Raw genomic sequence first — 16,331 nt, 5'->3', positions numbered from 1 at the left:
GCTTTTATCTATGGAAGATAGTACCAGTCCACACACCCGCAGTATAAATGGCCACAATCTATGAGACATGGACACCTAACACCGAGAAGGTAAAGTGTCAATCAAGTAAAACGTTGTCGGGAAGCATCACCATTCTGCCCTGAATTCTCCCATTATGCAGATCATCCAAGATCGTTGGAAAATCCTGCATGTTACCCTTCTTTATCTGAGGAACCAAGGCACCATCTTTGATAAGCTCCAGGCAGGCTGTGATATTCGAGATTGTTCCTCCGTAGCTCCCGACAATATTCAATTGCCTGCGTACAATTGTTCCTGTTGCGAATGAAAGGTTGATTCCAAGTAGGCCAACGATAACTATAGTCCCCGCCTTACGCACTTTAGGCAAGTCGTAGGTTAGCGAAACGTTGCTGGGAAAGAGGAAAGTTAGAGGTGCTTTACCACTTTCCACTGCCACTTTAAATGTTTCTGCCATTCCAATAAAATCTATGGCAACGTCAATCACTAAGTCTCGGTCCTTCACCCATTGACTGACATCCGTGATATCTGGAGGAATGATGTCGTTGCTAGCGATGCCGAGATTTCTCGCGGTGTCCAGCACAGTTTGTCGTTTGTCCAGCACGATGCAGCGTGCCCCGATACTCAGACAAATCTGGAGAGCATTAAATCCTAGACCCCCAAGACCCAGGATCAAAACAGTATCTTCCCTTGCAACACTTCCTCGATCTACAACTGCGTGATGTGCTGTCATGCAGGCATCTGTTGCAACAGCTCCGGCTTCCATGCTAACACCGACCGGTAACAGAATAGCCGCTCTTTCTGGTACTACGGCATAGTCTGCAAAGAAGCCATCTTGTCCTCCTCCATAATGAGGGCCTTCTGGGCAAATTTGTGGAGAGCCTTTAGTGCATTCCCAGCAGGTTGACTTACCACACCCGGGAACACACATAACTGCAACTCTGTCTCCTGGTTTGAAACTCTTTACCGACAACCCACAGTCAATAACTTCACCACAACCTTCATGACCCTATAGATGTGACCACATGAGTCGTTGAAGAACTACCAAGACTGTACTGCTACTCACAAGGGTGAAATTCGGTTTCCAATCGCTGAATTCGGGCGGAAGAGTCTCCATTTCCTTGAGAGCATAATCACTATGGCAGACTGAGATTTGACCACGCTTTCAGCAAGCCAACAGCAACCAAATATAGTTAGTGCTTACCACCAGCAGCATAGATTTTAACTAGTATTTCGTTTTCACTGGGCGTTGGTACAGGAACTTCAACCCTAATCTGTTGGTATTCTTAGAAAGATCATAAAGTTTGTGTGCTAGGAGTTTGCTGACCAAATCTCGACTCGGAAGATGCTTCTGCCACGCCAGCATTGTTGTTGGCACACTTGTTAAAGACATCTTTGGGTTATAGAAACGAATAATTCCGTAAGATAGAATCTCAAATATAATGTTTGTCAAACCTTCTATACGAGAAACTGGCACATAGGGAGTAGAGGTTTCTTTTGGCAGTCATAGATTTTTATTCTTGATCACAGAAATGATGGCCTAGCTGCTTACTGTGGACTCTACCGGCCCTCCGGTTCTCGTATTAAAGGGTCGCTTAAGTCCTTCCAGAGAAGTGTTTCTACGGATTAAGCTTTCAACTTTCGATAACGTCATACCCGAGCCGTATGAATTATGTGGCAATCTGGACCGAAGCAGAAGCGCTACTTTCGGGTGATTCGGCATAAGAGTCTTCGGCTGACAGTCGTAAATTCCTTTACTACAGTATAGCTATACAGGTCGAGAAACCTAACTCCAAGGGGCATTCGGCAACACTTGGTAACCGGTCCAGAGCGTTCACAAAGTTTTGAAGTGCCAATTTGTCTTGGTATTAAGACTACTGCCTCAAATACAAGTAAGGTATCAGCACGCGTTGCACATCGGACATTTTCAATTGAGACAAGACTTTGAAGTTGTCTCACCATTATGGGAGCAATCATTCATGGCGGCGTGCCTGGGAAAGCGCTTTTTATCACAGACCGCGCGTTACCTAAACTTCGACAAGGCTACTTGCGGGTAAAAGTCCGAGCAGTGGCCATGAACCCGACAGACTATAAGCATATTGACAACTGGAATAACAGAGGCTGTTTAGTCGGCTGTGATTACTCAGGAGTAGTTGAAGAGCTGGGCTCAGGCTACTCTAAACCATGGAAAGTGGGTGATCGCATCTGTGGATTCGCACATGGCGGCAATGAACTGAACCATGAGGTGCTTATAGACCTTGATTTTCATATATTCTCTATACCAACGACTAACACGTCATTAGGATGGGGCCTTTGCGGTGAGTATCGTGGTGAAGGCGGACATTGCTATTCGGTTGCCCGATAGCATGTCTCATGAGGAGGGATGTACTTTACCCGTGGCAGTGATCACCTGTGGACAAGCTTTGTTCATGGACACGGAACTGCCCAGGCCCTTGCCAGATGGCGTTATGGCTTCAACAGGGAGATACATACTCATATACGGTGGAAGCTCTGCTACTGGGAGTATTGCAATTCAATTCGCCAAATTGTAAGCCATAAAAAGCGGGAATAGGATCTATATGCCACTTACTGATTGCTGTTCAGGGTTGGTTTGGTACCGATCACAATCTGTTCGGCACGTAATTTCGAGTTTGTGAGCTCTCTAGGAGCGGTCGCGGCTTTCGATTATAATAATCCTGAAGCCTGTGTTGCTCACATTCAAGAATTTATGGACTCCAGAGGCGGGATCGAGTACGTTTTCGACACTATATCTACTGCAAAAAGTGCAGAGATCTGTGGTAAATTGATCGAAACTGGCGGAGTATGGGCATATACTCTTTTAGGTACCGATATTCCTCGGGAGGACGTGAAGAAGATCTATCCACTAGCATACCTGTCTACAGGTGAGCGGATTAAAAAAGGCGACCACGTGGATTTCGCAGCTTCTCGTGCGAATTTCGACTTTGTTCAAGAATGGGCGTTGCTCGTGGAAAGCTTACTTCAGAAAAGCCTTTTGAGGCCACATCCAAGCTACATCGAACACGGCTTAGAAAAGGTGCTAGATGGGCTAGAACTCATGAGGGGTGGCAAGGTTAGTGGCAAGAAACTAGTATATATGCTATAGTGACTTTTGGGCTTGCGATAGTTGTTCGACCCGTGTGAACAATTATAATTTCATCGAACATAACGAGATACAAACAGACCACGAGGTATAGGATGTTCATTATTTGGTGCGAGACATCAAAAGTACGTATATATCATTGTTTAATTCTTTAAATGTATCTCAAATTATAGTTACCAACCTGAGTGTAGACTCACTCTAGCAGAAGGAAAATTAACAGCGTTAAGATACACCACCAATATCTAGATCTGTACCTATCGCTTTCCATTGTTTGGGGACTAACTAGTTGTGGGAACGATCAAAGTGTGTATCTAAAACCCTCACGACCTTCAAGGAGAATACCTTCTTCGTCCGCAGCTTTGTTCTTCGCTCTAAACTCATTCATCAAAAGCAATGTAAAGAGAATTGTTAGTGACATACAGCCAAAGGAAGCGTATAATCCTGGTCTGAATGCAGGTGCATCCTGGGTTCGGAATATGAGAGAGCCAATGATTCCTCCAACTCCTCCTAGTGTTGTTTGAATTGGAATTGCTACCTGGCGTTTCGCTGACCCAGGGGTATTGTTCATCAAGAAGGTTGCAATTGATGGTACTGCACAATAGTTGCCAATTATGCCGAGGAAAACGCCCACTAGCCGACTTCCGTTGTTAGGGCCCCATCCTATCAATATGAGTCCCAAAATGACGACCAAGCAATATCCGATGATGAAGGGTCCACGGCGACGTATTTTGTCAGCGACAATGCCGGTTAAAATGGAGCAAATCGCCGCAGCTATGTAAGGGGGCGTCGCGAGGCACTGGCTTGCAGCAACACTATAACCAAAGCCGTTGAGAATTGTGGGGGTAAAGAAGGCCATCGTGTATCCTCCTGCTGTTGGGAAACATAACAGAGAAGCCATCATCCATAATCTCCAGTCACGAGCTGCCTCTCGGAAATGTTTAGGGCGAAGAACTTCCGAGTCTTCGCCACGATCTTCCATTAGTCTTCGTTGTAACCATTGTTTTTCTTCTGACTTCAGCCATTGAGCTTTTTCGGGGAAGTCGGACACGATCAAGAAGAATGGGATTGCGAGTAAGATCGTAAGAGCCCCGGGAATGATGAAGATCCATCGCCAGCCTCGAAGGCCGCTTAGACCCTCCATCCGGCTCAAACCATAGCAGATAATACCATTGAACCCGGAGATTAAAGCACCGCCAATGAACCAGATGGCAACTCGTTTTTGCGTTTCGTACCTTTGATACCATGACGAAATAAGGTACAAGCAAGCAGGCTGTTTACTAGATTAGCTTCCACTCATGACTCGGATGTAATGTGCTGTCCACGTACATTGAAGCCTGCTTCAAACAAACCTAGAAGGACACGAAGTCCACACATCTGTGAGAAAGTCTTCGTAAACCCGAAACACATGGCGACCGTACCCCAACCGATAATGAGCGCAGATAAATAGTAGCGCACACTGACCCGGCGAATGATAGTATTGCTTGGTATTTCGAACAAGGTGTATGTAATGAAAAACAACATGAGTACCACATTGTACTTGTTACCGGTCAATTGAAGGTCTGAAGACATCCCTACAATCCGTGCGAACCCCAAATTTGTTCGATCGATGAAGGAAAGACCGTAGAGGACAGTCAGTGGTGGGAGTAATCTGTAGTCGGCGCTCCGCATAATGCGTTGCCCCTTCTCTGTAGTCACCCCGACGTTGTCCGGGTCGAGTCCTTTCTCATATCTGTCAGCGGCTTCGAGGTGCTGCGATGTGTCTTTGACCTCCGACAAAGCCATTGTGAAGATGCTGCAGTAATGCTAAAGTGTGGAGAAGCTATACCCCAAAAAAACCTGATACTCCGATCACCACATGCCTGGGGTCAGCTCAACGTCTTATACGAGGTACTTCAGCGAACGGAGGGGCAATGTCAGTTCCCCGACAAGACCGAACCAAGCCAGAAGAAAGTAAGCAGTCCCCGCAATGCGGTAGAGAGACGACTATCCGTCTATCCTTGAATAGCAAGCTTGAGAAGGTCTAGAAACAAGCAGCGACAGCTTAACATTCTGCCGTGTGTCTTTTCCTTCCTCTAGCGCCAAGGCCGAGCTGAGCCGAGATTTTTCTCGTGTCTCCTGGACCCAAAACATGGCACACTGCCGATGGCCGAGCAGCTTCTCTCGGTGCAAAGCTCTCAGTAGGTGCGGGCCAACTCGCCTCCTTCAATTTCCAACCACACTCCCTAGAGGCTGTCCCTAGCGGTACGGCCTCTCTTGGGGTCCTATGGTCCAAGCACGCAGCTGCTTTAGACATTTGATCTGAATCTGACAAATGATGCAGCTTGAACAGTCTTGACGCTCATTTGCACCGCACACTTAACCACTATTGATAACACCACAGCAACACGTGGTGTACACTTCCCCGACGAACGTTGCTACCACTTTCTATTCTACGGCAGTACAAAAATATCTGCAGAATCTTGCAATAACTTTTGATACTATTTGACTGCATCTTTCCGGACACACGATGGCCGCCGCATTCGAAAATCGACTTTTCATCGATGGAGAATTTAGAGAGGCACGATCTGGTAAGACCTTCGAGATTTTCAACCCTGCAACGACAAAATCGATTGGTGTCGTGTACGAAGCAGGGGTTGAAGACGTTGATGCAGCTGTAGCGGCTGCTGGTAAGGCATTCGAATCCTGGTCGGAACTTCGTGCGGCTGAGCGGGCTCAATGGCTACTCCGCCTCGCGACCAAGCTCGAGGAAGAGATCCCGGAAATGACTCGCCTCGAGGCTCTGACTATGGGTAAACCAGTCCACAATGAGTTCGTAAGTATTCCTGCCAAAATATGACGAAATAGTCAAGACATTTACTTGAGGTACTACAGTCCGTGCCAATGGGAGTCGAGGTACTGCGATATTTTGCCAATAGGGCACCTGACGTACAGGGTGAGACATCACTAAATGACCCTTCGTTATTTGGTATGACGATACGTCAACCTTACGGGGTCGTGGGCGCTATAATCCCCTGGAACACTCCCATGCTAATGCTTAGTATGAAAATCGGTCCTGCACTTGCTACTGGAAACACAATGGTGCTCAAAAGCTCTGAGAAGAGTCCACTTTCATGCCTAGTGGTTGCACGCTGTTTGGCCGATATTGGATTCCCACCTGGAGTGCTTAACATTTTGAATGGGTTTGGTAGACCTTGCGGCGAGGCGATTGCGAAGCATATGGGTATTCGCAAATTAGCATTCACGGGATCAACAATAACAGGCAAGGCAATAAAAATCGCCGCCGCGCAGAGTAACTTGAAGAATGTCACTTTGGAATTGGGCGGAAAGTCGCCCATGATCGTCTTTGAGGACGCTGACTTGGCAAGAGCAGCTTCAGATGCCGCGGCTAGTATACTCGCAATATCTGGACAGGCTTGCATGGCTAGCTCTCGAATCTATGTCGAGGAGAGTAAAGCAGTGACTTTTCTGAAATTGGTACTCCCCACCCCCCTAGATTGTCTAATGAAGCTATCAGCTGACTCGCTTGCAAAAGGTGACAGCTGAAGTTACGAAAGCGGGCGTAAGTGGCGATCCGCTTGCTGAAGGTACCTGTCGGGGACCTCAAGCCGACCATGTTCAGTATGATCGAATTTTGAACTTTCTCGATTTGGCAAAGGAAGAAAAGCTTCACGTTACCCTTGGTGGAGCACGAGAAAATAAAATCGGTTACTACATTCAGCCAACGATCATATATGAACCTCCAGAGACCAGCAAACTGGTACAAGATGAAATCTTTGGACCCGTCCTGTGTGTCTCAACTTTCGCGAACGAACGAGATGTTATCCAGAGAGCGAACAACACAGAATATGGACTTTACGCGAGCGTGTACACAAATGATCTAAAACGAGCACTAAAGATATCGAAAAAGCTACAAGCCGGAACTGTCGGCGTCAATGTCACAAGTCCTACAGTGTCTCTCGATCTCCCATTTGGTGGTTGGAAACAGAGCGGAGAGGGTAGAGAGTTGGGAAAACATGCTTTGGAGAGCTGGACAGAACTGAAGACGGTTTTGATTGGAATGTGATAAAGGGCAACACCTTGACGTCTTAGACAATTCTTCGGCCTTGATAGAAATTTTCTCCAACATCTGTCAATGATCTATCAAAGATCAATCTATTCGAAGACTATGCTATTGTGAATTGGATTCAGCCTGGTTCAATTGTTGGAACACGTCACTGGCAATTAGTAAAGCGTCCCTCCCAGCCGGAACCCCACAATATATCATCGCGTGTCGACAAGCCTCACAGATCTGTTCCTTCGTCAATCCATTATTAACAGCTGCTCGGATGTGGATGCGAAGCTCAGGGCCACGTCCAAGGGCGATCAACATGCCCAAGTTGAGAAGGGAGCGCTCCCGAAACCCAAGATCTGGGCGAGCGTAGCTGGCGAAGCAAATCTCATGTACATAATCCATGCTTGTCTTCAGGAATACATCGTCTTTCTATAATGTTTTCAAGTCTGAAGTTAGCCATTGATTGAGCCTAATCCGCTTACCCATGAGGTATCTTATTGACTCACCATCTGTGCGACGATGTTATCATAGAAATCTTGGCCTAAGAACTTCCCTGCCATTTGTCGGCCCAATTCATTCTGATTTATTGGCTGTGAAGCCAAATCCAAGTATGACTGCATTTTTTGCAAACGTTTGCAATGAGATGACCACTGCAAAGAGGACAAGTAGCACATTCGAAGAAACACTTTTTCGGGATAGATCTGTTTTTTTATAGTATCATCTAGTTTACGATTCCGGAAAATAAAGGTAACACCCGATGTTTAATTCGGCTTAGGGAATAGAAGAGAGCCGAGACCCTTGTGTCGCATCTTGGATACGAAAACACTCGGAAATACCGAAGTCTTACCCCACTTATTGGCAGGACACTTGCTAGTAAGAGGTTCATAAAACTGCCGAATGCTTCATACGATCCACCCAAGACCCACCCAGACCCAGGCCATGGTAATGGCCATCGGAAGCAAGACACTCGTTGAAAGGTAAGGACTGCTCAGGCTCCGCGCGTCTTGTTTTACAGAGACCATCATTCTTTCAAAGATGTTATTTGTTTGAATTGACAATATCTAAAACCAGACCTTTGCAACCTTAACTACCTCGAAGACCTGTCAAAAGTTGACCTGAACAGATCCTGTGGCGCAATCCAATCAAATAGTCATAATTGGTAATGCAACGAGATGGGAATCGCAGGCATTCCATCGATGATGACAGCCGCTCAAGTTGTCCGTATGATGTGATTCAGTCCTTGACCTCTACAGACCACTAATTAAATCCTTAGAGCTGAACAAACCCCATGAGCTGAACCAGGTAGAAACATTCCATGAACTGAGGTCCCATGATCTTCTTATCAAGACTGTGGCGGCATCTCTCTGCCACACTGATCTCATGATAATCGATGGAACACTCCCTGCGTCCCTACCGATGACAGCATCGCACGAAGGGGCTGGGATAGTCATTGCTACAGGTGACGCTGTGAACAACATCAAAGTAGGCGAACGTGTGATGAGTGGATTGCCGCTCAACCTGTGTGGACAGTGTGAGGACTGTCTAGGTCCTGAGGATCGAGTTCAATATTGCAAACATACTGAAGGGTCTATCGGACTTGGTATGGATGGGGCGTTCGCAGATTATCACGTGGCAGATAGCAGGACCACTTCTCTGATCCCAGACACTGTCAACTTTGCAGAGGCTGCAGCCTTAGCCTGCGCAGGTCGCACAGTCTATCGCGCAATCAAAATATGTGGACTAGGTGTAGGAGACTATCTTGCAATCATTGGAGCAGGAGGCGGCTTAGGTCATCTTGGGGTGCAGTTTGCACAGGCGAAAGGTTTCAAAGTTATCGCGATTGATGCGAGAGATGCATCACTTGAGTTGTGCAAGGAGATTGGAGCAGATCATGTGCTCGATGCAAGGGACGGTCAGCACAGGATCATTGTTGAGGTTCAAAAGATTACTGGGACATCTGGGGCCAATGCTACACTCAACCTGAGCGCCCACCCGACTGCGACGCAAATGGCATGCGCCGTGACTAAAGATCATGGTACTATGATACAGGTGGCTGGACCTGAGAAGACCACGATATCCATCTTCGACCTGGTTTTTCGCGATATTAACATCAAAGGCACCATGTTAGCAGGAAGTAAATGCTCTGCTGAAATGCTTGAGGAGTATGCTAAGCATGGATTGAAAGTTCAGATGGAAACGTTCCATGGTCTCAGACAGGTCCCGGAAATGGTGCTTGCCCTACATTCTGGCGCATTGAAAGGCAAAGCAGTTTGTGTCGTGGATGCAGATCGATATGCCGAGGACATTGCCCAATAGAAGGCTTCAACGCTAAATTAGTTCAGGGAAGATTGAAAAGCCCATCCCTTATCTTTCTATCCTTAGTTAGATTCAAATCTAGGCAGCGGACGAATGACACTCCCGAGGGAAAGCATCCGTACATGTCGTATTTCTGATTCAGGGGACAGATACTACAACGAGTGCTTGCACTACGTTAAGTGGCGGGTCCGACAATCACTCACCCTAATCGAAGTCGGCGATGAGTTCGTTGTAACGGTACTGTACCGATAGTTGGTGGGAAACCAGTGGAATATTGGCGTGACACGGCGTCGGCATTCCATGAATATGGGCCAGCCGACTAGGCACAGAGGTCTTGACGTGACAGGGTTCTCGACTTCGGCATAATCACTGAGAAGGAGTCTCCATTTCGGCGGAGTATGGCTGGGGTACCGAGCTGAGCGTTTGTGGAGAGTCCTATCTGGGGAGGCTCGGTCTGGTTGATAGATCGACAATTCGCCACATAAAAGGTCATTGGTGAAGCAACGAGGTTGAGTGGTTGAAGCAAAACTCTCTATCCAGATTTTTCTAGTCGTTCACTATTCCCACCATGTATAATCCTTCTCAGCAGTCAGGTGCTTACATTGAGCACCACCATGGAAGGCAATATCGTTTGTACAACATTCTCATGCTACTGATCATGGCGGTGGGATCACTAGCATTTGGGTATGCCAACGCAGTCATTGCAACGGTTGCTGCACAGCCATCATTCGTAAGTCAGCTTGGTCAGATGATATGACCTATGATATATTAACAAGCGCTGACAACGCCACTTTGAAGATTCTCACATTTGACCTGGATAAGCGTGCGAACGCCAATGAGCTCATAGGCTTGATTAATTCTTTGTATTTCGCGGGAGGCTTTGCAGGCTGTCTGTCATCGAGCTTTGGGTCGGACAGATGGGGTCGTCGTTGGGGAATCGCGATTCCGACCCTGATCACGATTCTTGCAGCTGCTCTTATGGCTGGATCGGTCAATATTGGCATGTTCATTTTTTTTCGCTTTGCATCTGGCTTTGGTGGTTTTATGCTGCTTGCAGCTATCCCTGTCTGGATGAGCGAGGTAGCTCCGCCCAGCATCCGCGGAGCTCTAGTCTCAGTTCACAATCTTGCGCTATTGATAGGATACAGCGTCGCGACTTGGACTGGATATGGTCTCTACCACCATGACAGCATGATAGTATGGAGGATGCAGTTTGTCATCCTCTGCGTACTCGCGGGACTCCTATTACCGCTCTTGACGGTGGTACCCGAGTCTCCACGTTGGTTGTTACTGAGAGATCGTATTCAAGAAGCCGAGAAAGTGCTTCACCGCCTCCATCCAGCTGAAGAAGCTCGCATTGAGCTCCGCCAGATCCAGCGCCAATTCGAGATCGACCGACAATTAGAAAGCTCATGGGTTTCCATGCTCATCAAACCATCATATCGCAAACGCTGTCTTATGGGGTTCGGGCTCACTGTAGCGATTCAGCTGACAGGACCACTCGTTATCAACAACTATGGTCCCACAGTATATGCGTTGCTGGGATATGGCGTGGAAAAACAGCTACTTTACCTTTCAGGCTGGGTCACAACATCAATTGCAGGCAGTATATGCTCTTTATACCTGATTCAAGTGGTTACTCGGCCAGTCCTGTTCAGTGGCGGTATGATTGCATCGGTCGCATGTCTCAGTGCCGAGGCTGGCTTGGTGGCAAGGTACGCAAGTACCCCGGAGGCTCTTGCCAATCCAAACAAGTCAGCCCTGAGAGCTGCGGTGGCCATGTTCTACATTTTCATATTTGTCCTAGAATGCAGTCTCGGAGGTGTCCAATATGTCTACTTGGGAGAGATTTTTCCCACTCATATTCGCTCCAAAGGTATGGCGATTGGAACATCAGGACTGGCTCTAATGAATGTGATATGGTTGCAAGTTGCACCACTCGCTTTCCAGGGAATAGGATGGAGATTTTATCTCTGCTTTATCTGTCCATCGACTTTTGCGGCTGTGGTTATATACTTCACCCTTCCAGACACGCGTGGTCTTCCTCTTGAGAGCGTTGGTGCACTATTTGGAGATGAGGTTCGGGGCGACGAGAGGAACCAAGATGAGATGAATTTCCATGAGGGTTTGTCTGAAAAACGCGGAGAAGGCCCGATAGAGAAGAATGGAATCATGGAAGGGGTTATCACAACAGATCACATTGAGAAGACAAAGTAGACGTTCCAGAAATCGGGTGGCCCTAATCTGTGCACACAGAACATGCTAGTCTGTGCAGTTCACGTGACCTATTCTTCTGTGCATTCTACTATGCTGTGCACCACCGTTTTCTACTATCTAGAAGTTAAAGTTCACTTATTTAAGCTATATATTATATACATATAAGACTGATTAGGCATCAAAAGGAGTTTTGTATCGTTTTCGATCGAATTGATACATTGAGGTGGCTTAATGACCTCGTTGTCGTCTTACTTATATAAGTTGCCAAGATATTGAGCAAGTGCTCCTAGAGGATCTATAGTATACTGTACTACTACACTAATTTTATAGTCCACCGTAATCACGCGTCTTTTTTGGTGGGTGCACAGACTAAGATGTTGTATGAGCACAGATTTAGGGACCCCTAGAAATCGTTTGGTTTAGAACGACTAAGCCTTAGCACTCTTTAAGGATTATAACTCGCTGCTTTAAAATCTGTATACTCATCCTCAAAACCACTCTGCGAAGTTCTTCGACCCTGCCAATCCTGAAGCTTCGAAGCTCCCCGAGATGCAGCCGCGATGGGCACCCTCGAAGAGTTGCTCGGTTTCTTACTGTTAGAAGGAGGCGATGTAGGATCACTTTCCAGTGACGGTCTGGCGAGAACTACACAACGTATCTGCTCAAAGCAATTGCCCACAGGTAAGCTAAGCATCATGTCAGTAGCGAAAGCTTGACAAGAACGGACATAGTCTTCCTCGCATGATCAACATCGAACTGCTCGGATAGATCGGCATTGAACGCACAAAAATACTTCAACACGCGGCTATGCTTGTCGGCTTGATGAAGTTGAAGTTTCTTGATCCCGCTGGCCCGTTGATCTCGGTCGTAAACACCTAAATGTATAGTTCTTTAGCGATACCAATGTAACATGCCAGTGGCGGAGACAGATCAGGGCCGCGAATTCAGTGAAGGGAAGTGCAAATGTCGGGCGTGATCGCCGAGTATACCAGTATATGTTGGTCAGTATATGTTGGTTATCATCGGAAAGTCTTCTTAAGATCATGCCGGATCTACTTTCATGGCTGATGTCGCCAGAGTTGTTGATTCGTGGTTGAGCGAAAGTCTTTCGGAGCCCGGAAGAACCTCAGCAGGCTCGGCCGAGACCCCGAGATTTATTCTACGGCTAGGGTAGTGGGAACGGTCGTTCAATGACGACTCGACAAGTCCTGTGGCCGATGAGATTTATGATTAGCTGCACCGAGAGCCTGCAAATATACCTAGGCCTTGTAAGTCCTGCTCCTCAGCACCGAATTAAATGTTAGGCAGTCTCAGATTACGGACTCGGGCCACCGAAGGCTTGCCACTTTGTGCCCGTTACGTTACCGTAACAGCGTTCTCCGCTCTTGGTATCCTGACCAGAGAGCACTATACCTCTCAAGGGTCTTTTTCACAACGTTGCGCACCAGCGGGAGCGCTGCAGGCTTTACTACTCCAACGTGGCCAAATCCTCAGCTGCCATTTGAAAGTTTAAGCCACTCGTCTACGAGGTCACGTTGCCCCCGACGGGTGCCTGTCTATCTCTGCGATAGACAAGCCATCGTTCTTCCGTTCGATCAGCACTCCAAGGTTTTAATATGAGGCATGTAACATACAGCCAATTTTCTAGCACCAATTTACCGTAGGCGTTGACCTGGAGAAACCGGCGTTTGAATGTCGCCTCAATGGTTAGAGTGTTGTACAGTGTATCCGAATGTTCTCAGAGCAACGGTAGATGACTAGCCCCGATTTTATCTCCTGTTTATTAAGTCAGTAAGTAGACCTTGTAGCGGCCTGGTGCATCCCTAGCTTACGCTAAGGATGAATTCGGAGATTCGGGCCAGCGTCGGCAACACCTCCGGACTGCCTCTGGGTTTGACGACAGACGTTGTGAGTAGCCGGGGCTCTTTAGGCCTGCCTTCCCCCACAGCAGAATCCCCGCGCCAACTTCCACGCTTCTCCCTCTTTACCTCGATACGATGGCAGTCGCTGACCCACCTCAAGCTCCTCAGGGGAGGACACGGCCGTCGAGAGCACGTGGCCTGCGCACTTCCACAGGCTGCCTCACGTGCAAGACTAGGCGGGTCAAATGTGACGAGGGAAAGCCAATCTGCAGAGGGTGCGCTAGGTCGGATGACAGAAAGTGCGTCTACAGCAATGCGCTTGGCGATAGTATATCATCCGAAGAAAATCAACATCTACCAAGCCCAACAGCTAGACCTCCGGAGAATGAGTCTCTCTCGAATAACGCGCAGATTCAGTCTACAGACCAGGAGAAGCTTTTAGAGCACTTTCCCGTTGACACGACATCGCAGCCGGATTCTGTAGACAGTGGAATTGGCGACTGTTCCCAGTACGAAGACATACAAACCCAGTTGCGGTGGCATTCGTTCGGTCAGAGCATAGAATCGGTCCAGGGGCCAGAATCTTTCAATAGTCCCGCACAAAGCCTGTACCTTATCGATGGTAGTCGCGGTTCAAGCACACCCCTAACGCCAGGAGATGGCACGCTTGAGTGGTATGATTTGGTGGCACAAGATGCCGTGATTGATGTTGACAAGATTGCTATTGCCGAGTCTAGTCCTAGATGGAACTTTGATGACGGGGTTTCACATCGCAAAGTCGGGCGTGAAAAGGTGCAAAGCATGCAGCACGACACAGATAGTGGTGGCTTAAAAATGGTCCCCAATCGCGATGTGGATTTCAAGGCTCACGAAATTGAGTACTTAACTTACTACATTCGTGTGGTCGCTCCAATGCTGGACTTCTTCGATCGTTCCTGCCAATTTACGGAGGTGGTTCCTCAGCTCGCTCGAAGAAATATCGGACTTGCGAAATCAATATTTGCTGCGGCAGCTCGACATAAGTCACTTCATGGTCTCGCGGAGGAAGCCCGAAATCGCGACTGTCGATATGCAACCGAGTTTCTCTACGACGCCTTGAACTCTCTGGCGAGCGCAATCCAAGATACAGCGTACGCCCAAAGTCAGGAGACTCTTGCCACAGTTGTTATGATCAGCACGTGTGAAATGCTCAATGGCAGCAGCAAAGAGCTTGAACGCCATCTCAGAGGGGCTTTTTGGATACATCGTCACCAGACTAACGATGGTGAATCGACTGGTCTTAGACGAGCTACTTGGTGGGCTTGGCTTCGCCAGGACATATGGGCTGCATTCAGTAATGGTCGAAAAACCTTGACCATGTGGACTCCGAAAGAAAATCTTGCTACTTTGTCTGCAGACGATCTCGCTTTGCGCATTTGCTACATAAGCGCCAAAGTCGTTGACTACGTTTCACGAGAAGCTATACAGACGCAAGAATGGCATCTTCGTTTGACCCATGGAGAGCGGCTACAGCAGGATCTCGATGACTGGTTCAGTGTTTTACCTGACTCTTACAAGCCATTGCCAGGCCACGGATTCTGGGTGAACCCGCCACCATATGCAGGTGCATTGCAGTATTATTATTTTTCGACGCTCGTCCTATCTTTACATCGACCATTTCTCGGAGGTATAACGGAACATCGAGCTCGCGAAAAAACCATCACGGAGACTGTCGAGAATGTGATCAACATCGTTAGGGCGAACGCCACATCACATGCAATGGCATTAGTCAACTTTCAGGCTCTTGATGCAGCCCGACTGTGTTCGGAGGGACCGCAGAACATGACTGTGTGTAAAATGCTCACGATCTTGAATAGATATCATCGCCTGCCCCATTGATACCGCAATCGAGTTTTTGTATTAGTTAGTTATTGCCATATCATGATCGGGTAAAACAAATCTCAGACGTAACGCTACTTGCAATTGTCCTTCGCCGCATAGCAAGCCTCCCGGACGGCACTAACTGATATAAGAGCAGGCATTTTGCCAGTAAGCGGCCCAGTCGCCAGTTGCTCTGGGCATGAATAGGCCCAGCTAACGTCCGGCAGGGACTGTCAGCGACATTATTGCCCAGAAGACTTTGGACAACGTCGATCAAGGTAGCTAAGGAAATATTGGCCCGCGATTTGACTCGCCCATCTCTTCCCGTGGATCAATGAAATGACAATATGCCAAAGTCCACGAAGTCTGTTTCCACCACTCCAACAACAACCCTGTGATGTGCTAGATGCTTGCGTTCCTCGATGAGTGAAGCCACATTGACAAGGCACCTAGACGTCAAGTGTAGTAGGTTGACCCGCTCCAGAACGGGCCTAGACAAGGAAAATCTAAATCTCGCATAGCGGTCGAGACTAGCATTGACTTTTGATGGATTTCACAAGTCTCAGCTGTTTTTGAGGTGCAACAGGGAAAATGCTCGTCTGTAAACTCAAGATATATGGGATGTAGCACTCCGAAAGCTGTCAACCCTCCCAAAACTTTTACATAATATGCGAGACTTATTTTTTCTCACCATGATTCACTATGACCAGATTCTGACCGTAGGCGAGCGACGGGCTACCAAGTGATTACCCCTAAAGTCCCAACCACTAGATAGCCCTGCCTTGCTATACACAGTAACATATCTTCTTCTCCACAGAGACGGGGGATGGACAGATCCAGTATTGACCCAGCCGTAGTCCCATCTATCCACTTCAGCACGACCCCCCCC

The 16,331-nt window shown here is 47.7% G+C and overlaps 7 protein-coding genes across 7 annotated transcripts; 5 read left to right on the top strand and 2 right to left on the bottom strand.

Moving 5' to 3' along the window:
• Positions 1-97: 97 nt before the first annotated feature.
• LTR84_007128 (uncharacterized protein) lies at positions 98-946 on the bottom strand (the record flags this gene model as incomplete). The annotated part of the gene is made up of 1 exon (XM_064850682.1): positions 98-946. The coding sequence occupies one exon, from the start codon at positions 944-946 to the stop codon at positions 98-100; it is 849 nt and encodes a 282-aa protein (XP_064702348.1).
• A 1,143-nt stretch (positions 947-2,089) lies between these two features.
• LTR84_007127 (uncharacterized protein) lies at positions 2,090-3,139 on the top strand (the record flags this gene model as incomplete). Its single annotated transcript, XM_064850681.1, has 3 exons — positions 2,090-2,260; positions 2,319-2,563; positions 2,620-3,139. 3 exons carry the CDS (start codon positions 2,090-2,092, stop codon positions 3,137-3,139), a joined length of 936 nt encoding a protein of 311 aa, XP_064702347.1.
• Positions 3,140-3,434: 295 nt separating this feature from the next.
• On the bottom strand, positions 3,435-4,918 carry LTR84_007126 (uncharacterized protein; the record flags this gene model as incomplete). Its single annotated transcript, XM_064850680.1, has 2 exons — positions 3,435-4,406; positions 4,463-4,918. The coding sequence occupies 2 exons, from the start codon at positions 4,916-4,918 to the stop codon at positions 3,435-3,437; spliced, it is 1,428 nt and encodes a 475-aa protein (XP_064702346.1).
• Positions 4,919-5,642: 724 nt separating this feature from the next.
• On the top strand, positions 5,643-7,199 carry LTR84_007125 (uncharacterized protein; the record flags this gene model as incomplete). The annotated part of the gene is made up of 3 exons (XM_064850679.1): positions 5,643-5,948; positions 6,008-6,610; positions 6,669-7,199. 3 exons carry the CDS (start codon positions 5,643-5,645, stop codon positions 7,197-7,199), a joined length of 1,440 nt encoding a protein of 479 aa, XP_064702345.1.
• Positions 7,200-8,359: 1,160 nt separating this feature from the next.
• Positions 8,360-9,503, top strand: LTR84_007124 (uncharacterized protein; the record flags this gene model as incomplete). Its single annotated transcript, XM_064850678.1, has 2 exons — positions 8,360-8,408; positions 8,461-9,503. 2 exons carry the CDS (start codon positions 8,360-8,362, stop codon positions 9,501-9,503), a joined length of 1,092 nt encoding a protein of 363 aa, XP_064702344.1.
• Positions 9,504-10,071: 568 nt separating this feature from the next.
• LTR84_007123 (uncharacterized protein) lies at positions 10,072-11,720 on the top strand (the record flags this gene model as incomplete). Its single annotated transcript, XM_064850677.1, has 2 exons — positions 10,072-10,233; positions 10,302-11,720. 2 exons carry the CDS (start codon positions 10,072-10,074, stop codon positions 11,718-11,720), a joined length of 1,581 nt encoding a protein of 526 aa, XP_064702343.1.
• A 1,997-nt stretch (positions 11,721-13,717) lies between these two features.
• LTR84_007122 (uncharacterized protein) lies at positions 13,718-15,485 on the top strand (the record flags this gene model as incomplete). Its single annotated transcript, XM_064850676.1, has 2 exons — positions 13,718-15,413; positions 15,439-15,485. 2 exons carry the CDS (start codon positions 13,718-13,720, stop codon positions 15,483-15,485), a joined length of 1,743 nt encoding a protein of 580 aa, XP_064702342.1.
• Between the last annotated feature and the right edge of the window lie 846 nt (positions 15,486-16,331).

The sequence above is a fragment of the Exophiala bonariae genome, assembly GCF_035927105.1.
Source record: "Exophiala bonariae strain CCFEE 5792 chromosome Unknown scaffold_28, whole genome shotgun sequence".
Classification (NCBI taxonomy): domain Eukaryota; kingdom Fungi; phylum Ascomycota; class Eurotiomycetes; order Chaetothyriales; family Herpotrichiellaceae; genus Exophiala; species Exophiala bonariae.
Note: the sequence above shows the minus strand (reverse complement) of the source record. Positions and strands in the feature narration are given on the sequence as shown.